At 52.9% G+C, this 22,320-nt stretch overlaps 2 protein-coding genes across 2 annotated transcripts in view; one reads left to right on the top strand and one right to left on the bottom strand.

Annotated features, from left to right (window-relative positions):
• Positions 1-163: 163 nt before the first annotated feature.
• Positions 164-5,205, top strand: EXOC8 (exocyst complex component 8). The gene has a single exon (XM_080651259.1). It carries the CDS (start codon positions 247-249, stop codon positions 2,425-2,427), a length of 2,181 nt encoding a protein of 726 aa, XP_080507385.1. The 5' UTR covers positions 164-246; the 3' UTR covers positions 2,428-5,205.
• A 3,941-nt stretch (positions 5,206-9,146) lies between these two features.
• Positions 9,147-22,320, bottom strand: part of GNPAT (glyceronephosphate O-acyltransferase) — a 22,372-nt gene continuing 9,198 nt past the window's right edge. The window contains exons 3-16 of the mRNA XM_080651241.1: positions 21,352-21,528; positions 19,858-19,987; positions 18,513-18,640; positions 18,148-18,223; positions 17,289-17,440; positions 17,039-17,169; positions 15,938-16,161; positions 15,336-15,578; positions 14,384-14,463; positions 13,041-13,181; positions 11,676-11,775; positions 11,507-11,600; positions 10,688-10,749; positions 9,147-9,442 (exon numbers count right to left, since the gene is read on the bottom strand). Coding sequence (XP_080507367.1) covers positions 9,399-9,442; positions 10,688-10,749; positions 11,507-11,600; positions 11,676-11,775; positions 13,041-13,181; positions 14,384-14,463; positions 15,336-15,578; positions 15,938-16,161; positions 17,039-17,169; positions 17,289-17,440; positions 18,148-18,223; positions 18,513-18,640; positions 19,858-19,987; positions 21,352-21,528 — 1,782 coding nt within the window. The 3' untranslated portion in view covers positions 9,147-9,398. The remainder of the gene's footprint in view (positions 9,443-10,687; positions 10,750-11,506; positions 11,601-11,675; positions 11,776-13,040; positions 13,182-14,383; positions 14,464-15,335; positions 15,579-15,937; positions 16,162-17,038; positions 17,170-17,288; positions 17,441-18,147; positions 18,224-18,512; positions 18,641-19,857; positions 19,988-21,351; positions 21,529-22,320) is intronic.

Raw genomic sequence — 22,320 nt, 5'->3', positions numbered from 1 at the left:
CGCCCCCCACTCACTTCCGCGATAGCGCCTCCGGCGCAGGCGCTGTAGGCCACCGGCGTTCCAGCGCAGGCGCGCTGTGTGCGTGCGGTCCCTCGCGCAGTCGCACTATCTGACGCCCAATCCAAGGCGCAGGCGCACTCGCTTGTCTTCCTCAGCCCTGGAGCTCCGCCGGGCTTGGGTGGGCCCCTACCGCGGAGGCACCGGCGGCGGCAAGAGTGACAGCGACCGCGCGAGGCCCGGACGGAAATGGCGATGGCGATGTCGGATAGCGGGGCGAGCCGCCTGCGGCGGCAGCTGGAATCGGGCAGCTTCGAGGCGCGGCTGTACGTGAAGCAGCTCTCGCAGCAGTCGGACGGGGACCGGGACCTCCAGGAGCACCGGCAGCGCATCCAGGCGCTGGCGGAGGAGACGGCGCAGAACCTGAAGCGCAACGTCTACCAGAACTACCGGCAGTTCATCGAGACGGCGCGTGAGATCTCCTACCTGGAGAGCGAGATGTACCAGCTCAGCCATCTGCTGACCGAGCAGAAGAGCAGCCTGGAGACCATCCCGCTGACCCTGCTGCCGGCCGCCGCCGCCGCCGGGGCCGCCGCGGCCTCGGGAGGGGAGGAGGGAGGCGGTGTGACGGGGGGCCGAGACCACCTGCGGGGCCAGGCTGGCCTGTTCCCCGCCCCGGGGGGCGCCCCCCGCGACGGTGCGGGTCCGGGCGAGGAAGGGAAGCAGCGCACTCTCACCACGCTGCTGGAGAAGGTGGAAGGCTGCCGGCATCTGCTGGAGACGCCCGGGCAGTACCTGGTGTACAACGGGGACCTGGTGGAGTACGAGGCGGACCACATGGCCCAGCTGCAGCGGGTGCACGGCTTTCTCATGAACGACTGTCTGCTGGTGGCCACCTGGCTGCCCCAGCGGCGGGGGATGTATCGCTATAACGCCCTCTACCCCCTGGATGGTTTGGCCGTGGTCAATGTCAAGGACAACCCGCCCATGAAGGACATGTTTAAGCTGCTGATGTTTCCCGAGAGCCGCATTTTTCAGGCGGAAAATGCCAAAATCAAACGCGAGTGGCTGGAAGTGCTGGAGGAGACCAAGAGGGCCCTCAGCGAGAAGAAGCGACGGGAGCAGGAGGAGGCCGCCGCCGCCCCTCGAGGGCTGCCCCAAGTGGCTGCCAAGGCCAGCAACCCGTTCGAGGAGGAAGAGGAAGATGAGCCGGCGGCTCCCGAGGTGGAGGAAGAGAAGGTGGACCTCTCCATGGAGTGGATCCAGGAGCTGCCCGAAGACCTGGATGTCTGCATTGCCCAGAGGGACTTCGAAGGGGCCGTGGACCTGCTGGACAAGTTGAACCATTACCTCGAAGATAAGCCCAGTCCACCTCCCGTAAAGGAACTCAGGGCCAAAGTGGATGAGCGTGTGCGACAGCTGACCGAGGTGCTCGTGTTCGAACTCTCCCCGGGTCGGTCCCTGAGGGGTGGCCCCAAGGCTACCCGGCGGGCGGTCTCTCAGCTCATCCGTCTGGGCCAGTGCACGAAGGCCTGTGAGCTATTTCTGAGAAACCGGGCGGCAGCTGTGCACACGGCCATCCGGCAGCTGCGCATCGAAGGCGCCACCTTACTCTACATTCACAAGCTGTGCCATGTCTTCTTCACCAGCCTTCTCGAAACGGCCAGGGAATTCGAGACGGATTTCGCAGGCACAGACAGTGGCTGCTACTCGGCCTTTGTGGTCTGGGCAAGGTCGGCCATGGGCATGTTTGTGGACGCTTTCAGCAAGCAGGTGTTTGACAGTAAGGAGACCCTCTCTACGGCAGCCGAGTGCGTGAAGGTGGCGAAGGAGCACTGCCAGCAGCTGGGGGACATCGGGTTAGACCTCACCTTCATCATCCATGCCCTTCTGGTGAAAGACATCCAGGGGGCCTTGCACAGTTACAAAGAAATCATCATTGAGGCCACGAAACATCGCAACTCGGAGGAGATGTGGAGGAGGATGAACTTGATGACGCCAGAGGCGCTGGGCAAGCTCAAGGAGGAGATGAAGAGCTGCGGGGTGAGTCACTTCGAGCAGTACACGGGAGATGACTGCTGGGTGAACCTCAGTTACACGGTGGTCGCCTTCACCAAACAGACCATGGGCTTCTTGGAAGAGGCCCTGAAGCTGTATTTCCCAGAGCTGCACATGGTACTTCTGGAGAGCCTGGTGGAGATCATCCTGGTTGCCGTTCAGCATGTGGATTACAGCCTTCGCTGTGAGCAGGACCCAGAGAAGAAGGCCTTCATCCGACAGAATGCATCCTTCCTCTACGAAACGGTCCTGCCTGTGGTGGAGAAGAGGTTTGAAGAAGGTGTAGGGAAACCCGCCAAACAGCTCCAGGACCTGAGGAATGCGTCTAGACTTATTCGTGTGAATCCCGAGAGCACAACTTCCGTGGTCTGACGCCTGGATCTGTTTATATGTATACGTGTATATTGCTTCTATATTATTTATATTTATGTCAAACTGCACTCGCTTTTTCTCTGTAGTCTCAAACACAGCTTAACAATAAAAGATGCCCTCTCAGATAGAAGTCCAACAGGAGAAAGAGAAAAATGTTCAATTAAGCCCAAATAACAAAAACATTGCAATTAATAAAGTACCTAACAAGCTTTCCTTTTAAATTATGCTAACTCTCTAATGAATATATTGTCACACTGTTATCATTTCAGTTTATCCTTTGAGTCTAAACATACTTTCTCATAGTATATGTTATGCAGCAACAGGGAAATAATATCTATAAGTATTTTATGCAAAGTTTTCCAGTTCACCGAAATGTTAGGTTTCTAAAAGGGTACAGTGCCACATAAAACACCCCGCTTTATATACTTCCCCACATTACAATGTGATTGAACAATTTGGGGGAAAGAAAGGAGTTGAGAAAATTGGTTTTAGGGTAAATTTTGTTCCAAAGAATTCTTTCGTGAAAATAGCTAGTTTGTGCAAATATTCTGATCCTTATACAAGAGGAAGCTTTCATAAACCAGTTCAGCAGATATTTCCAATGTGATTCCAATGGCTAATTATTTTCAGCCGCTAATTAGTAGCTTCATAATGGGTCTGGGTGCATTTACTTGAAAATCTTAAGGACTATGATAAACTTTTTTTTCAACATATTCCTGAACTGTGTGAATACCCAGCTGTAGTGTTTGTCTTTATCATTAAGAGAATAAAAATAAGAATCAGGACACATTGAGGAACTGGCAGTACCAGTGAGTTGTAGCGGCCCCTCCCCCCTCCTGTAGTGGCTCAGACTTCATGCGCATGGGAGAAAAGTTTTCATTGAAATACTTGTTTAGATTTCAGGGTTTGGTGGATGGGAAATTAGAAAAAAATCATTTGCAAACCCCATAGTGTTCTCAAGTGTATCTTTTTTTATTGTTTAAAGTATTACATGTCTCCTTTTTCCCCAATTGATAACTGCTTTTTAAAAAAACATGTTTTTGTTGATTTTAGAGAGAAAGGAAGGGAGAGGGATAGATTAAAAAAAAAAACATCATGAGAGAGAGACATCGATCATGTGCCTCCTGCACACCCCCCTACTAGGGATCGAGCCTGCATCCCGGGCATGTGCCCTGACCCGGAATCTAACCAGTGACCTCTTGGTTCACAAGTCAACATTCGACCACTGACCACACCAGGTAGGCTCAGGTATAACTGCTTTGAGTAGAGAATTGTTTTTGCTTTTTTTGTAACGAAGTGGAGAACAGAAAGATGAGACCAAATGTACCCAAAACGAAGAAACTTCGGGACTCCTACAATGCTGCGGGCTGCGTTTTTGTTGTAGTTTTGTCTTTTGTGTTACTTGATTTGTTTTTTAAAGTGAACAGAATGCTTCAGATTCTTTCCTAAAACAAAAGTAACAAGAAATTTGAATTTCCCAAGGTTTCTAATCTGTTGCTTCTATTGTATGTCGATTATATACAATGCCTCATACTTTGGGAGAAATTGCGCCAGCTGAGATCCATTTCCCCCTAGTTTGTAGTTGTGATTCTTGTCCATTTCTAATGCCAGTTAGAAGGTCATTTCTCTTATCTAAATAAAAATAGTGGTATGAAGACTGTGGAAATTATGTAAAACCACAAATAGGTTCCAGAATACTGGCTTAGAATTGTAACGTTTCTTGAGTTAATTTGACTCATGCCAGAGGATCCTTTATTTTTAGCTAGGCCTATTGAAAAGGTTGAAAATAATCAAAGCTACAGATTTTCCTTGACTAATTCTTTTTTTACATATCTAGGATTTCCTAGATAATAACCACACTGGATATTTCAGCGGAACAAAAAGAGTTATAATTTGTCTTTTAAGATCTCTGGAAACTTGAATTTGATTAAAAAAAAATTTGTAATAATTTTGTGCCACTTACAGTTTCTAAAAATGATATTGTTTGCGACACATCCTGTGTGACTATTTGACGCTGGGTACATAAAACGATCCTTCGGAAATCAAAACTTCTTTTAAGGCATGAAGTTGTCAGAACTTAAATGTGTACACTCCGATATGTAGATGGTTGCTTCTTCATAGGACTGTCTGCTCTTTAGAACTGGAAGTCGGAATTTCCTTCTGTTAAAACGTATGTGCTCCTCTATCAAAGCTGTGGCCGAAGGAAGTGTGCTTCTGGCCGTCCGTGCGTGGGGGAGGCTGGGTGAGGACCACCAAGGTTAAGGGTGTACCATTGCGCCAGGAGAGCAGTTACATGGCCACCTTTCAAAGGGGAGGGGCAAAGCTCTTCTAATTCTTGTCTCATTGGACTCCCAAGTCAAGTTCTAAAACTTGAACGCGCTGAGGGAGTGTCCAGAATGTAGCACATGCCGCCATATACCACTCACGGGTTGATTGCCTCATTTGCTGCCACTTGTCGCTTTGAATCACAGACTTGATTGAACTCATTACTGTCGAGAAAAGACACCCTGTGGAATTAAGTCTCTTTTTTTATTAAAGCCTCATGTCACGTAAGTGCTGAAAACTCGCTTATTTTTGTTTAAAATACTACCTAGAGTTAAAAGACCCGCATTTGTATTTTGCAACTTGCTTACCTGGGATTGGGAGTTGGGACTTGACATGCCGTATGAAACCAGTCTGTGTACATTTTGCCTATTGGTATGCTGTGGTGTGAGGAAATCTGAAATGTTTATCAAAATAAAGCTGACAACTTTTCTTACACTGGATAAACTTGGTTGATATTACCGTGTTCTGCTATGTCTCTTCTTTAATCACGATTTATGTTCTTGTTATTGCAATATGGTTTTAAAAAACATAGGTTTTTAAAAAAAACATTTTAAAAATATGTTTCATTGATTTCAGAGAGAGGAAAGGAGAGGGAGAGGTAGAAACATTGATGAGAGCGGATCGAGCCCACCCTGATGGGGACCTCTTGGTTCATAGGACTATGCTCAATCCACTGAACTGTGGGAGATTTTTTTTTTCAAGGAAATAAAAATTGGCCCTGGCCAGTTTGGCTCAGTGGATACAGCATCAGCCGGTGGACTGAAAGGTCCCGGGTTCTATTCTGATCAGGGGCATATGCCCAGATTGCGGACTCGATCCCCAGTGGAGGTGCATGCAAGAGGCAGCCAACCAATGATTCTCATCATTGATGTTTCTATCTCTCCCTCTCCTTTCCTCTCTGAAATAATAAAAAAAAAAGGACTTTATAGTCTTGTTAGCCTGCGATTCTTTCACAAAAAGCATTTGTGAAATGAAAACAAAACAATTGACTTTATCATGTCACCGAACGCATGCAGCCCACCTTGCTGGTCCCCGGAGGGCCATCCCAGGGTCACCCCGGCGGGGCTCTGAGGACCAGGTGCGCCAATATTTGTACAGCACTGGGCAGGGTGCGGGCACACAGGAAGCGCCCAAGTGGTCCTCAAACAGAACAAGCATGTCCTGGGCTTTTCCTCTGTGAGGACATGGGGACGGAGCGAGGCCTCAGAGCAGGGGTGAGGTTCCCACCCCCGCCACCGCCCCCAGCTGGTGCACCCGACTCATAGTCCCCTAGGGCAGTGGTGGGCAAACTCATTAGTCAACAGAGCCAAATACCACCAGGACAACGACGGAAATTTCCTTTGAGAGCCACATTTTTTAAACTTAAACTTCTTCTAACGCCACTTCTTCAAAATAGACTCGCCCAGGCCGTGGTATTTTGTGGAAGAGCCACACTCAAGGGGCCAAAGAGCTGCATGTGGCTCGCGAGCCGCAGTTTGCCGACCACTGCCCTAGGTTAAAGTAAGCTGCCATCTTCCTTCTTCCCTTCTTCCCTTCCTCCCTTCCTATCTTCACCTGAGGATATTTTCCCATTGGTTTTTAGAGAGAGTGGAAGGAAGGGTGCGTGAGAGAAACATTGATGTGAGAGACACATCGATTGATTGCCACCCACCTCCCTCATCATTGGGCCTGGGGTCAGGTCTGTAACCGAGGTTCACGCCCTTTACTGGGAATCGAACCTGAGACCCTTCAGTCCATGGGCCAATGCGTCAACCTCTAAGCCAGCCCAGGCGGGCGCTGCCATAGGTCAGCACAACACGCCTTCCACTTTAACTCACACATTGTGCGCTCAGCGCGGCGGGCGATCCGTGAAGCCAGGGATAGTGGGTCAGCGGAGATGCCACCTGTTTCCTAAAAACGACGTTTCCCCTGCTTCCCAGTGTGACGCTCTGCCCTCTGCTCGCCAAACAGACGCGGCCTGCCATCGGCCGAGGTGCCCGCAGGGCGCTCCCTGCCCCACCGAGCCTCTGCAGGTGCCCAGCTGGGCGAGGACAGACAGGCCGGCCGTGACCTTCGTGCCAGTGTTGGCTTGTGTGCTTCCTGTGGGTTCGTGCACTTGAACTTCACCCCCCTAATGAAGCAGATGCTCATTATCCTCACTCAACAGACGGCCAACTGCGGCCTTGGCCAACAGGAACCTGCCTGAGGTGGCACAGCTCTCAAGTGGCAGACTCGGCCCGGTTTTCTCAATTGGAGCCCACACTCCGCCGCTCCCATGGTCCCGGTCCATCGGTGATGCGAGGGCAGGAGGGGCAAAGCCAGACGCAGCCCAGCAGCTCAGCGTCCGGGCACGGCTCTTATCCCCACGGCCTTTCGGACACCAAGGAGCGGGGCACAGCAGTCAGAACGGTGGCCCTGTTCGGACCCGTCCCCAGGTCCCTCCCAGCCCCTCTCCGAGTCCTAGCGGGAGAAAGGCCAAGGGCTCAGCGGTCACTCCCCCAGCCTCACCTCCCTTCCTCGGGGCCCAGGAAACTGAGGGAGAGCGTGCGACCCTTTTTCCTCCTGGGAGTCGCTGGTGAGAAACTTTCCAACGTTTCCCATGGCACTTACATTCCAATTCAAGGGTTTGACAATCTCTCAGCCACTGCATCTGTTGACCCCGGCTGCTGTGGCCTGGATCGTGGCCCCCAAGTCAGGTGATGAAATCCTGACCCGAGTGGCTGTATCTAGAGGTGCAGCCTTTGGGAAGTACTTGGGCTGGATGGGGCAGCGAGGGTGGGGCCCTGCACCCTGGTCCGATGGGATTAGTGCCCTATGAGGCCGGAGAGCTTACTCTTTCCATGCAAAGAGGAGGCCAGGGGAGCACACAGCAAGACGACGGCCTCCTAGGAGCCCAGGAAAGGCCTCAGGATGAGACCTAACTTGCTGACACCTTGACCTTGGACCTGCAGCCTCCAGAACTGTGAGAACTTGTTGTGTATGCCGCCCAGCCTGTCTCATCACGGCGTTTCTCTTCAATCTCATGCCTCTTGTCTCAGGCACGTTCGTCTTTCAGGTCCTCCAGAACCAAGCCCAGGACATTATGATTCCTATTCTCTCGGCACACCCCACCCCTCCAGCCCCTCCTTCATCACCCCAACTCCACACTCTGAGGGCTGGCTCCTGCTCGTCCTCATGTCAGCTTAAACGTCACTTCCAGAGGTGGCTTGGCTGCCAAGGGCCTTTCAGACTTCCCTTCCCTTGAATTCTTAAGCCTGTTTAGGATACCAACCTTCTCTTTGATGCACATCCTTCCTCTAATTCAGTTCTATTGATTTGGCCCTGGGGTCGCAAAATTTAACGTGAACTGGCTAATTCATTATATATGGCAGGCCCTCAGATAATGTCGTTTTGTTATAAAGTTGGTGAGAAAAAACATCAATTCCTGGCCAGGGCAACTGTGTGGAGTGTGCATGTTCTCATGTCTGTGTGGGTTTTCTCCAGGGGACTCCGATTCCTCCCACACCCCAGAGATGTGCACGGGAGGTGAACCGCAGGCCGCACGGTCCGTCTGAGTGTGCGTGCTCCTGTGATGGGCCGCCGTCCTGTCCGGTGGATCCTGCCTTGTGCCAGGCGTTGCCCCTGAACTGAATCAGTGGAGGCAGCCGATCAATGATTCTCTCTCATCATTGATGTTTCGAAGTCTCTCTCCTTCTCCCTTCCTCTCTGAAATCAATTAAAAAAGAGAAATATATTAAAAAAAAAAGAAAAGAAATAACCATCTTTTTATTCATGTAAAGTATAGCCTACATTTATTTCAATGTTTAACACCAGAAGTGTTTTGGGTTAAAAAAAAAAAAAAAAAAATATATATATATATATATATATATATATATATATAATTTTTTTTTTAAACTCCCCCCGCAAAAATATATATATTTTTTATTGATTTCAGAGAGGATGCGAGAGGGAAAGAGATAGAAATATCAATGAGAAACATGGATTGGCTGCCTCCTGCATGCCCTACTGGGGATCAAACCCACAACCCTGGCATGTGCCCTGATCAGGAATTGAACCATGACCTCCTGCTCAACCACTGAGCATCACTGGCCAGGCTGGGTTTTTATTTGGAAGTTTGGTGATGTGTATCTGACCAGAAATATGCCACAGGAACTTAACCCTTGTTTACATCAACTAGCCTGTGGTGACACTGGTTTCGTTAAATGTTTCACTTGAAGTCGCCATTTCCAGGAACCTCCTGACTACGTCCGGGGGGGACTCACCGTATCTCTGTGGACCATGTCCTTGTTGGAGGTGAGAAATGCCAATGACACGCGTCCCGTGGCTTTCCCAGCGACAGCTGTCAGTGCGACGTCGCGCTAAGTCAGAGTCAGTGTGGGAGTTGGCACGGGTGCAGTTAGTGACAGGAGCTGGACTTGGTTTCCCAACAAGTTTCCAAAAGGTTATTTTATTTTAAAACACACGGAGTTACACAAATGCCCTTTCAGTCCTGCGGTGGGCGGAGACATGGATCGCCCGATGCTGTAGGCGGTGCCCTTCCTCTCCGGTGGGCGGAGCCTCGGTCTGGGTCTGGGAGGCGGAGAAAGGCTCTTGCTTCACGCCACTGGCTCTAAGTCTTTGGATGACAGTAATTGTATGGCCACAGTCCCACAGCTGCTTGGCAGTCATTACAGTTTAGCGGTTGCTGGTTTTCCTACTGGCGTCTTACAATCTGAGGAAGAAAGAGACAGCTCATGATGTGACACCTGAGTTTACGCTCCTGCGATGTTTCAGCCACAGGCAGAGAGAAACAGCTGCCCCCATGAGTTTACAGGCGGGGGTGGGGCCCTGGCCCGACGGGATTAGTGCCCTTTTGAGAAGAGACACCGAAGAGCTTGCTCTTCCATGCGCAGAAGAGGCCCCGTGGGCACACGGGCCGTGCAGAAGCAGTGCCATCGCAGAGAGGGGGTGGGCACGGCCAGCGCCCTGTGCCAGGGCAGAGGCAGGAGGTGAACCCAGTCACGTTTCCTGAACTTCCAGTCCACTACGGTCTCACCCACAGGACACTGGCTTCCGTCGTTAAGAAATCGATCCCATCACCTCGCAACAAGAGGTTTGTGTGTTATTTGCCCCTCTTACCAAATTCAAAACCGGGTTTCAAGGTTCCATATTGCGAGATTTCTCCTCTGCCCTCTGCCCCTTCCTGCACCCCCTCCTTTCACCACATGCCCATCCTGCCTTCCCCTCATGCCAACAGACACCACCGAAAGCCCCTCCATGCAGGTGTGACAAAGGTCCTCAATGGGCTCAGATACAAAACCACACCTGGAAGCATCCTACTCCCTGACCAGAGCTTCAGTCAATGTAGTCCGTGTTCTCAAACGCTGACATCGTCCCTCCTAAAATCACCCGTCGCTCCTCTGAGCAGTGTCCTCTCCCTCCCCTGGCCTTTCTCTCTGCTTAGGGCCCTCTGGACTCTTCCTGGAGCCCCTACACGCCCGCCTTCCTGGCGGGATCCTTCTCTGTGAGCTGATAGGACCTGCAGGAGGGTAATGGTCTCCACGGGCGTACTACCTGCCTCCAGCTCTGACTCAGAGAGTGAGTGATGTGGTCGCCGACCCGATCCCTCCCCTCGGAAAGGATGGGGCAGGGTGCCCAGGGAGAGGACGACTCCAAGGACCAGAGAGGTGCGTGCTCGACGCCCAGTGCCAGGTGCAAAGGGTCTAGATCCCGACCGAGCGGGCGGGCGGGGCTGACCCCCTGCGTCTGAGCTGCCTCGTTCACGCTGGTGGCGTTTTCGCTGGCCATGTCCCTTGCACTTTCTCCTTGGTCTCCGTGAGAAACTTCTAGATGACGTAATAGTTCTCTGTTTATATTAGAACTTGACTGTGCGTTTTGGTAAGTGCTGGTGCCGTAGCACACTTCCTTGTTTTACTCTATGTTGACAAACATCACGTGGACACAAAACGGTACTCACCAAGCATTTCTTCTAGCTTTGCTGCGGCGGGCTCGTTCACATTAAATACGTAGTCGTTATTTCTAGGAGAAAAAGCAACAAGCCTTCTTACTGCATAGACTGGGGGGAACGACAACCTTCACTAGTCACACAGTAGGACTATTTTCACTATTTACATAGTAGGACTACTTTTTCTTTTTAATGTATTTTTTATTGTGGCTGTTGTTACAGATATCTCCCATTTCTCCCTTTTCCCTCCTCCTCCCAGCCCCTACCAGCCCCCAGGTCCTCACCACCCCATGCCTGTGTCCATGGCTGTGCATGTTAGTATATAAGGTCTTTGGTTTATCTCTTGTCGCCCAGGAAGGCTGCCTTTAAACAGTTTCCTGAAGGTCAATGTTAAGCAGCTGGAAGGCTCCCTGCTCCTTCCTGTCCTCCTCCTGGGCTTCTGCTTCCTCCTCTGGCCACTTGAGAGACAGGCTGGGAGAGCTGACCCCTAAGGTCATCATTCATATATTCATTCACTCAGGAGCGTCCATATCTACCTACCTACACACCCGCGTGTGCTGATGTGCTGTACATGTATGTGCATGTAAATCTTTCCTGTAAGTTATACACTGCAGTGCTGGGCCAAGCCAAAATGCCCGGCAGCACCTTCTGCTTTGCTGCACACCCTCCCGTTCTGCCCCGAGGCGTGCGCGGGTCACTCAGCCCGGCGTGCTAACCGGGAGTGGGTGAGGGAGCACAGCACAGGCAACTCCATCACACATTCCTGTGTCCGCTCATCTGTGACTCGTCGCCACGGCCCCGTCAGCACCCACGCGAGTCCCTGGTACTTACACCTTCTTCCTCTCCACCACGCCCAGCCGCACCAGGGCTGCCAGGGCGTTCTTCTGTACGTCAGAGGACAGGACGTCGTAACACTGCGAGGCGCCTGCAACAGAGGGGAGGCGTGAGGGGCCGCTCCGCTCTCCGCGGAAGGAGGCGGGCAGCCACAGGAGGGACTGACCTTGATCGAGAAGCTGGCTGGTGAACGTCCTGACCCGAGCCAGGTACTCCTTCTCGGTGAAGCCGTCTTTCTCCTCCTCCAGGAGGTATTTGCAAATGATCTGAGTTGAAGAGGACGAGAGGCTCAGGAAGAGGCAGTGGACAGCCACACGCCGCCTCCGGGGCAGGAGGTGGCGCCCCGAGCGGGCGGGCCGCACGCAGAGGCCTGAGCACACACAGGCTTTGGGGCTTCCCCCGTTCGTTCATTCTTTTCTTTTTAGGCGGCGGGTTCTCGGGAGCGCTGAGGAGCTCTACCACGGCTCACCATTAGGTAACGAGGTTGCAGCAGTGTGGACGCTGAGTAAAATACACTTTCTCACATTAATGGCTGCAGTTAAGTGAATTACTAGCAGCTTCATTTATCCTGTGCTGCTTAGGAAAAGAGGGGCCAGCTTTTTTATAATTTTTTTTTTCCCTCTAAAATGACCTAAAACATGCTAGGGCAGCCGTGGGCAAACTACGGCCCGCGGGCCGGATCCGGTCCGTTCGGCTGTTCTATCCGGCCCGCGGAGCCGAAAGAGCGGAGGGTTCTCTTGCTCTCCCCTCCGCTCCTTTACTTTGAATTTATATTAGTTCACACAAACACTCCATCCATGCTTTTGTTCCGGCCCTCCGGTCCAGTTTAAGAACCCATTGTGGCCCTCGAGTCAAAAAGTTTGCCCACCCCTGTGCTAGACCCTAAAATACTTGATGGTTTCTACTGGAAAGGTAGAGACGTTATTTATCCAGCAGCTACTAAGCGCAGGGCTTTGTGCACGGAGGCTGGTGAGGGCCACCTCACTGACCGCAGCCCACCTCGCTGGGAAGGCAGCCGGGGCCCCTCAGCAGAGCCGAGCCCCGAGCCACAGACAGGCAGGGGCCTCTGACGTTTCCATCTCCAACGACCTGCCTCCCCCTGCATGTGGGCGCTCTCCCTGCCGACATGCACAGCAGCCCGCTCCTGAATCACTCCTGAGGGCTCCAACTTTCAGATACTTGCACTTGAACGTCTCCTTTCCCTTCCGACTGACTATGTATCATGGAGATCTTGCGTTTACTAAGTGCCTACTGGGCGTCAAACACTGCTACAGACTCTGAACCAACACTGTGGGGCAAGCCCGGCAGTGCCTGGGCGAAGCTGTGGTCACAGGAATTCCGTGCCACTCAGCGGTCCGCCCGGGTCTGACTGGCCCGAGCCGCCGCCTGCACGCAGGGCGCAGGGTCTCACCTGGCAGGGGAAGCCCTCAGCCCAGGATCAGTCTCCCTGGCCTACCGGGCACCTCAGGCCAGAAATAAGTACCGGGTGGGAACCCTTAGTTAGACGCGGGCTTCGGCGAGATTTCCGTACCTGGTAACACTCCACAAAAGGCCTGAAGAGTCCTATTAAAAACTCGAACACCGTCTTCCCCTCCTCTGTAACTAGGATGTCCCTCGTTGTCACCTGAATGGACTCGCTTTTACAAAGCAGGTAGCAGCCTTCTTCAAAGTCCTGGAAGGGGCGGAGAAGACAGAGGGACCCACTGCAGCCGGGGGCGCAGAGCACGAGACGTCAGCTGCCAGCCCTTCCCGAGGCGCGGTTGTCATGCGGTAGCCAGGAAAGCACTGGCTCTGACACTCAGTGCTGACTTCACCCCCAGCCCGAGAAGGCACCACCTGGGCGACGGCTTTTCCCTCCCTTGGCACACACACGCTCCTTAGCGAGGAGGGCAAACAGCAAGTCCTAGAACACGTAGACCTGTGCTCCAAAGGGCCCGCCCCTTCTCCTGAGCAGTGCCCAGAAAGCTGACCCTGTCTGTCCCGGGCGCTCCCGACCCTGCACTCCAGCTCCAGCTTGGTCCCTCACCAGCTGCTGCCCTGCTACTCTCTCTACTCTCTTTTTTTTTTTTAAATATATTTTATTGATATTTTACAGAGAAGAAGGGAGAGGAATAGAAAACTAGAAACATCGATGAGAGAGAAACATCGATCAGCTGCCTCCTGCACACCTCCTACTGGGGATGTGCCCGCTACCAAGGTACATGCCCTTGACCGGAATCGAACCCGGGACCCTTCAGTCCGCAGGCCAACGCTCTATCCACTGAGCCAAACCGGTTTCGGCTACTCTCTCTACTCTTAAAGCAAAAGGCCACTCATTCCAACAGCTGTTACCAGGAACGTGCGTGCTGGCTGGTAAACTTTGAGCAAGATCGAGTTGATTTATTTGCAGTAGCTGCACTAACAGTTCAAAGAATGACCCTCTTCTTACCAAACTAGAGGCCTGGTGCACGAATTCGTGCACAGGTGGGGTTCGGCTGGCCCGCTCTGATGGGGGCCCATCAGGCCTGGCCAGTGGTGGGGAGGGGCCACAGGCAGTTGGCCAGCTGGCCCCACCCCCGGTTGGGGTGTTGGGGGCCAATTGGGGGTGGGACCGGCCGGGAGGGGGGCAATCGGGGCCTGGAACAAGCACATCATAGCCACCGGTCATTCCGGTCTTTCTGGTCATTCCACTGGGCTTTTATATATACAGATAATCCCTAAGTTATTGATAAATTTAACCAAGAATCAAACTGGAGTTTGCTGACTTGTGAGCGTCCCCGTTCCCCTTTAAGCAGCTGTGCATCACCGAAGGGAGGGGAGACCCATCTGTGATGGTGCCCCACCTCCCCAGGACTCGTCCTGCCACGCGCTTGCTCCTTGGCTACAAAGATGTACCTTCACTGCGTTTCCTGGAAGGAAGATGAACTCGTCCGACAAGACATCACGCAGGAAGCGGAAGCTACAGTACACGTCCTCTGGAAAGGAATTGGTTGCAAAAAATCACAGCCTGGTTTCTAACGCCCAGGGCGTGGCAAGAAGTCCATGACACCCCGAAATGCAGCACTTCGGAGGCACGTCACCCGTCTCTCAGGGACGAGACATGAGGCCCAATGAGAGCTGCAACAATCCCATTGTGCCTGAGAGCCAGCTGCGGACCAGCCCTTCCAATGGTCGGCTCTAAATGACAACCACGCTCTACCCAGGGCTGGGCGCCTCCTCCTGCCGACGGCCGTTTGGAGATGAATAACATCCTTCTCAGGCCACGCGAAATCACCCGCTTAAGTCAGCCTGTCCTATTTGGTCAGACACGTAAGTAACTCGCCCGTGCGGCCGTGGCAGGGCCAGACCAGACGATCTCACCGGCCTTGCACAGCCCACAGCTGGATGTCCCCACCCCTGCTCCAGGCAGTCAGTCTGGACTGAGCAAGAAGCCACACTGCTTAGAAACAAGGGACCTTCCTGTTCCTGACCCCAGGCTCCCAGCAGAGGAGAGAGACGGGTTTCTTCAATCCTCTGCATTCCTAGTTCCACTTCCTTCGCGCTAGCGTGCACCGCACACACTGACAGAAGACACTCTCTTGTTCTCCTGACGCATAGCGCTACCTGCTCGCCACCCAGAGACTTCCTGTCCCCTGTGCCGTGAGCGTGCTCAGGTCCCTTCCCAGTCCCCAGCTCTAGGCAGATGGACATGTACTTAGGGACGAACCTAACTCCGCATGCAGGGACCCTGCTCCGGGCTGGGGCGTGGGCTGCACGTGTGGGAGGAGAAGTATGAGGCCCAGTGCTGTTCCCTACGCAGCACTGAAGGGCCAGGTCTCCACGGTTCCGGACCACATTCCCACGTTACCTTTCCTGCCCCCGCCAGCCACCCGCAGCGCCAGAGCCACCAAGGAGGGCCGGACGAAGACGTTGAGCAGCTGGTTCCTGTAGGCGGAGCACATGAGGAGCGTGATGTGCTGGTAGATGAGGCCGTCCACCACCTCCGTGTCCCTGGCGTCCACTTTCAGAACCACGCGGTCCCTGTCGAGGCTGGCGATGTTGGAGTGCAGGAGGATGCTGGCCTGGATCACTTCGTCCGCGGGTTCATTGTCTACCAGGAGTGGGCAAACTTTTTCACTCGAGGGCCACCATGGGTTCTTAAACTGAACCGGAGGGCCGGAACAAAAGCATGGATGGAGTGTTTGTGTGAACTAATATAAATTCAAAGTAAAGGAGCGGAGGGGAGAGCAAGAGAACCGGATAGAACAGCCGGATCCGGCCCACGGGCCGTAGTTTGCCCACGGCTGGTCTACACACAGGACGGTTCGTTCAGGCAAACGGCACGAAGCGGGCGGGTCACCGCTGGGAGCCTTAGGTCCCCGACGCACCGGTGCTGGGGACCTGGCCTATGGAATCGAACGCCGGGTGCTGGCGTGAGGCTCTAGCAGCTGAGCAATGACCCCTACGTACCGGGCCACGTGAGGAAGCCCCCGAAGGCCAGGGTTAAGCCTTTCAGCCACAGCGTCTTCTCCACCAGGGCGTCGAAGCCCATGGCCGGCCGGTGCTGCAGCAGGACGGCGGCGACCAGGACCCACGGGCTCAGCACCAGGTTCTGGATCTGCAGGAGCTGCATCCTGTAGGCCACCTCGGTGACGAAGGCCTGCATGTCCTCCGACTGCTTCTGAGGGATGTACCTACGAGGCAGAGACAGAGCCAGCTGCAGACAGAAACTCACCCCCCTCATAGGACACAGTCCTTCCTGGGACCCACAATCACACTGAGCACACACTGTGCTGGCCCACCGGGTCCAGGCGCTCACTGGCTGGCACCGCTGTTGCTCTCCCCACTTTTAAGTCAGTCTGGTGCTGGCTCCCCTGAGAAGAGCCAACAGTCTGCCTGCGTATCTGACATCTGCATCCTACAGCCAATGGTTTCTGCCAAACACAGAATTCTTCTTCTTTTTTTTAATATATTTTATTGATATTTTACAGAGAGGAAGGGAGAGGGATAGAGAGCTAGAAACATCGATGAGAGAGAAACATTGATCAGCTGCCTCCTGCACACTCCCCACTGGGGATGTGCCCGCAACCAAAGTACGTGCCCTTGACCGGAATCGAACCCGGGACCCTTCAGTCCGCAGGCCGACGCTCTATCCACTGAGCCAAACCGGTTTCGGCCCAGAATTCTTCTTTAATTGAGGCTTTCCACTTCCCCGATGTGTGACCTCAAATAACCAAGTCTCAGTCCTAGAAGTGTCAAGAATCACAATTCAGCCCGGCCGGTGTGGCTCAGCTGTGGAATGCTGACCCAGGAACCAAGAGGTTGCCGGTTCAATTCCCGGTCAGGGCACATGCCCAGGTTGCTGGCTCCATCCCCAGGAGGGGGTGTGCAGGAGGCAGCCGATCCATGATGTCCCTCTCTTAGTGACATTTCTCTCTCTCTGTCCCTCTCCCTTCCTCTCTCTCTCTCTAAAAAATCAATAAAAAGGTATTTTTTTTAAAAAGTCACAATTCCCACTTCCAGATTTTCATCCCTGTTTCTAACTTGGTTATGAAAACACCAGGTTTGCACCTTGGGACCAGGTTATACGGGCTTCGGCTCAACCTCCCAGCTGCCAGAGATCGAAGCGACACGGGGTCTCCGAAGTATACGTAGATGCTGCCAAAGTTTTCCGAGAGGATCCTCCTGGCTTTCAGCAATCCCTAACGGTATCACAACAGGGGGAAGAAAACAAAAGCAGCAAGTTAGGGAATTGGTTGGTCTGCAAAAGAGCATTTCCCCTAAGTCCCAATACACTCAGGCTTGGCCATCCTTTACGTACAGTCGTAGATTCCTTTGGCTTGGGCACCCCTAAAACCTCATACACATAAAGGGTTTCTTCCAATATCTTATCGTAACTGATGCTAATGGGAACAAGGTAGGTGTCGAAAACTTCTCTTTTGAAAAAAGGTTCCATCACAATATTCAGAAGACCTGTAAACAGAGGGAGAAATGGTTTTCACGTATATCCCGGAGTTTGAAAACACGGCACCTACACAGGAAGACACTAACTGTACAGGACATACGAAGCCCATAAATATAGGCAGTTACGCTTAAAGAGTTACACTCAGCCCTGGCCGGTTTGGCTCAGTGGATAGAGCGTCGGCCTGCGGACTCAAGGGTCCCGGGTTCGATTCCAGTCAAGGGCATATATCTTGGTTGCGGGCACATCCCCAGTGAGGGGTGTGCAGGAGGCAGCTGATCAATGTTTCTCTCTCATCGATGTTTCTAACTATCTCTCTCCCTTCCTCTCTGTAAAAAATCAATAAAATATATTTAAAAAAAAGAAAGAGTTACACTCATAAAGAACAGAACATCTTGCAAAAAAAGTGTCAAGGCCCAGCCGGTGTGGCTCAGTGGCTAAGCGTCGACCTATGAACCAGGAGGTCAGGGTTCAATTCCCGGTCAGGGCACATGCCTGGGTTGCAGGCTCGATCCCCAGTGAGGGCGTGCAGGAGGCAGCTGATCCATGATTCTCTCCCATTATTGATGTTTCTCTCTCCCCGCCCCTTCCTCTCTGAAATAAACAACAACAAAATTTTTTTCAAGTGTCAAGTTCTACTTCGCAGCTGCACTGACACCCCCACCCCCACCCCGGAGCCTCTGGGTGTGTCCTTCTCCTCCGCCTGCGAGTGACCTACCGAATTTAGGAGTCAGAGTCTTGGCGGAGCGGCTTCTTGTCCCTTCGAGGAAAAATTCAACAGGAGCATAACCATTCTTCAAAGAGAAAACACAAACAAACAAAAGAAAACACAAAACCCATTGCCTACGCTCAAAGGATCACGGCTTCTTCGCTTCCTCCCCAGCTCCCGCCCCGGCCTCTGCACACGCTGCTCACAGGGAAGCTCCCGCACAGCCACGCGGAACGGAGCAGCCAGGCTGCGGAGCTCCGCACCCTCCTCCGGGAGAAACAGCTCAGCGGCCCCTTCGGGCGTCAGGGACTTAAATGAGGGCTCGCAGCCAACGTCAGCGAGAAGGAAACAGCCTGGTGATTGCCCGCATTTACCCGTAACATGGTTTTGACGTATTCGGAGAACACAGCCCAGTAGAGTCTGTTGCCGCCAAAGGTGCGCCGCATGAAGAAGGCGCCCGACATGCGCAGCAGCTCCCCGATCATCTTCATCCCCAGGAAGTCTGGAGGGAGAAGGGTGAGCATTGACTTCAGGGCCTGGGACTGTCCATAGAGACCCAAACGCATGCGCTGTTAAGGAGGCTTTCATGGATGTAAGACACTCCGGTGACCTTCATGATTGTAACTTCTGAGATGGAAGTCCCCAAGGAGAGAATCTCGTGGAATTATGGGAAGGAGGGACCGTGTGGGCAGGTGCTCGCGGGGAGGTAACCCTGCTGCGCCCTCCATGCACCTCGCTGTTCACCACCAGACCAGCTGGAGCGGGAGGGGGGCGGGGGAGAGGCACGTTTTTCCTGCCAAGGGCCAGGTGGATATTTATAACATCATTCGCGGGCCATACACAATGGTCCACTTAAACACCAGCCTGCTGCCCAGCAGGCGGGGCTCAGTGGTTGAGCACTGACCTATGAACCAGGAGGTCACCGTTCGATTTCCAGTCAGGGCACATGACCGGGTTGTGGGCTCAATTCCCAGTGTGAGGCCGATCAATGATTCTCTCTCATCATGGACGTTTCTCTCTCTCTCCCTCTCCCTTCTTCTCCGAAATCAATAAAATATTTAAAAAATTAACTTGCTATATTTGGCCATTTAATTAACTCACCCATAACGCATTGGCAGGGCCAGACCAAATGATTTCTCGGGCCTTACACAGCCCACGGGCCGGACGTCCCCACCCCCGAGCTAGAGGCAGAGGGCAACAGCAGGCCACGTGACAGCCGCAGCAAGGTCGTCAGGCCGACTGGTTCAGTCAGCTCCGCTGCTGACCTCAACGGCCCAGCATGTGTGCACGCGCTCTGGACAGCGAGGCCAACAAGCGCCCCTCCAGTGGGCCATCTGGTAAAAGAGCCCCAGTCTTTACCGAAGAAGCCAGACCAAGAGGAGGAGTTCTAGCATCAGTTTACAGTCCTTCCCTTCATCTTCCCTGATTTTCAAGTAACCTCCTCCCACGTCCACAGACGAAAATGCTTTTAAAGTGCTTCCGTCCCAGCCGCATTTCACCCCACTGTTGACTGCCTTTATTAGCAGCCGTGATTGTTTAAAGCCCAGCTTCCCTGGCTTCCCTGAGAGAGGATGAACACGTAACGTATTTGCCTTAGCAATCCTGCTTTAGGGAACCCCCCTCCGGGAATGAAAGCACTGGTACACAAAGCTGAGGGTGGGCTCATTCCAGTGCACGCGTCAATCTCTACAACCGATGGAAGGAGGGAAGCGCACGCACCCATCCCCGCCGCGATGACCGGGACCGGCAGGTCATAGTTGTACAGGAGGAATGACAACATCAGGAAGTCGATGTAGCTCCGATGGCTGGGCAGCAGGACCACCGGGTGCTCCTGGATGGCTCGCTGCAGCTTTAAAATAAATAAATGAGACGCTTTCAATCATTTCAGGTTTCGCGTTATTAAAATCACACCTCATGTCCGAACACGGAAGGATGTGCGCATGGATGGAGGGGAGACTTATACTGCGTCTGCCTCCCCCACTACACACACGACACTTGTTTCAGAGTGCTAGGTAACCTCACCCAATGCAAGAACACGGGAAGGGTAAATTTTGATGGATCATAACAGTAACACTGACGATCACTAACTGATCTTAGGTAGGCACCACATTAAGCATTGTAAATAGTAAGCATGTGACCCACATTGTTTAATGCCAGGTATTTGTGAAGAGCCTTAGCCTCCTTGGGTGTGGCGTGGCCACGCAGCTAATAAATGGCAGAGCTGGGAACAGAAGTGAGGTCAGTCGGAATGAAAAAGTCAGCTGTGCCCAGCTGGGGCGGCTCGGTGGTTAGAGCATCGGAGGTCACGAGTTCAATTCCCAGTCCAGGGCACATTCCTGGATTGTAGGTTCGCTCCCAGGCCCAGTCAGGGCTCATGTGGGAGGCAACCAATCGACGTGTCTCTCTCACATCAATGTTTCTCTCTCCCTCCTCCCTTCCACTCTCTCTAAAAGGCAATGGGAAAATATCCTTGGGTGAGGATTTAAAAACAGCTGTGCGCTGCCGCTGCAGACTGGTGTCCACAGCGATCGAGAACGCGCTTCCCTCGGGAGATGAGGAACAAAACCTACGAATTTTTAGGACACGTGAAAGGAACGACATTGCCAGGGACAGTGGGTGCCATGGAGCTGGGGGGCATGCCTGGGAGCTCCCAGATGTACCTCTGCGGCTGTCAACCTCACCCGTGCTCACTGGTATCGATGTGTTATCTGATTCTCTGAACCCTAATATGATCACCTGAGGGAAGGAGATTGTGATCAGGGAAGACGTGGCCAGCCAGCGTGCCCTGCCCCAAGCACAGTGCCAGCTGTTCTTGGGCAGAGATCCGGCAGTAAGTGAGCAATCTAAAGACAGTCACGGGAGGGAAAACGCGAGTAAACAGAACCTTCAGAGGCAGCTGATGGAGGTTTCTCTCTCATCAATGTTTCTCTCCCCCCCGCCAAATAAATAAAAACATATTTAAAAAGCAAATTAAAAAATATAACCTTTATAGGAAAGTGCTTCCTTCCAGAAAAAAGCAAACTATTGACAGAAGTGAGGAATCAGACAACTCACCATTTGGCAATCATCAAACACCACCGCGCTAAGCGGCCGAGCCCTGTGCAGCGGACGCCTGCGGCCAGGCCTGCCCACTGAGCGCAGCGGGGAGGACGCGGAGCTGCCCGAAGAGTGAGGGGCGAAGGAGAGGTTGCTGTTCTAACCAGCAATACTCACCTTCTGAATACCTTCTTCATTGACACACACTTTGGAGTAAATCTGTTTAAATATTTTGCTCAGGGCAAAGGCAAAGAACCGGATGGCTCCCAGGCGCAGCTTGTGGCTCATTTCATCCAAGATCTGGCAAGCTTCCTCTCGGAGGGCATCCTGGGACTGCAGGGGCTCCTTGGAGAGCTGGGAGGGGAGAGAAGCGGGGTGTGTTTCCGAAACAAGAAGCCACGGCTCTCGCACTCAAACCAGGTCCACGCGGGCCAATACTGTAGAACTCAAAATCAGTACGTTTTTCTCCTCCATGTAAGTGGGCGTTGTGTATTTTCCAACAAAACACACGTAGATGAATGAGCCTTTTCAGACAACTTCAAAGTCTGGGAACGCAAAGAGAACCGGCTTTCCAGGATGAAACGTGAGGCCAGGAGAGCGTCTCCCTCTCCATCAGGGGTGTTATCAGCTCCACCAGAGCCAAGGCCCTACACACAGGGCAGTGGGGCCTTCCAGGGACCGCTCAATGCCATGACCAGGTCATGAACCAGGGAGACACACAAGACTGCACTGAGACCCCATTCGCACCACATCAGATACATGGGACACTGCTACAGACGCCCCCAACTCTCCAAGACGATCACTGAGCTCCACGCTCTCACAGGGAAACTCCTTTACTCCTGTGGCAGAGCGATCTTTTTTTTTTTTTTTTTTTTTTAAATATATTTTATTGATTTTTTACAGAGATGAAGGGAGAGGGATAGAGAGTTAGAAACATCGATGAGAGAGAAACATCGATCAGCTGCCTCCTGCACACCTCCCATTGGGGATGTGCCCGCAACCAATGTACATGCCCTTGACCGGAATCGAACCTGGGACCCTTCAGTCCGCAGGCCGACGCTCTATCCACTGAGCCAAACCGGTTTTGGCAGAGCGATCTTTTGATAACGACAGCAAAACACTGGCTGTGTGCTACCACTGGCCAGG

The sequence above is a fragment of the Plecotus auritus genome (genome assembly GCF_963455305.1).
Source record: "Plecotus auritus genome assembly, chromosome: 14".
In the NCBI taxonomy this organism is placed as follows: Eukaryota; Metazoa; Chordata; class Mammalia; order Chiroptera; family Vespertilionidae; genus Plecotus; species Plecotus auritus.
This window is presented reverse-complemented; position numbering and strand designations above follow the sequence as displayed.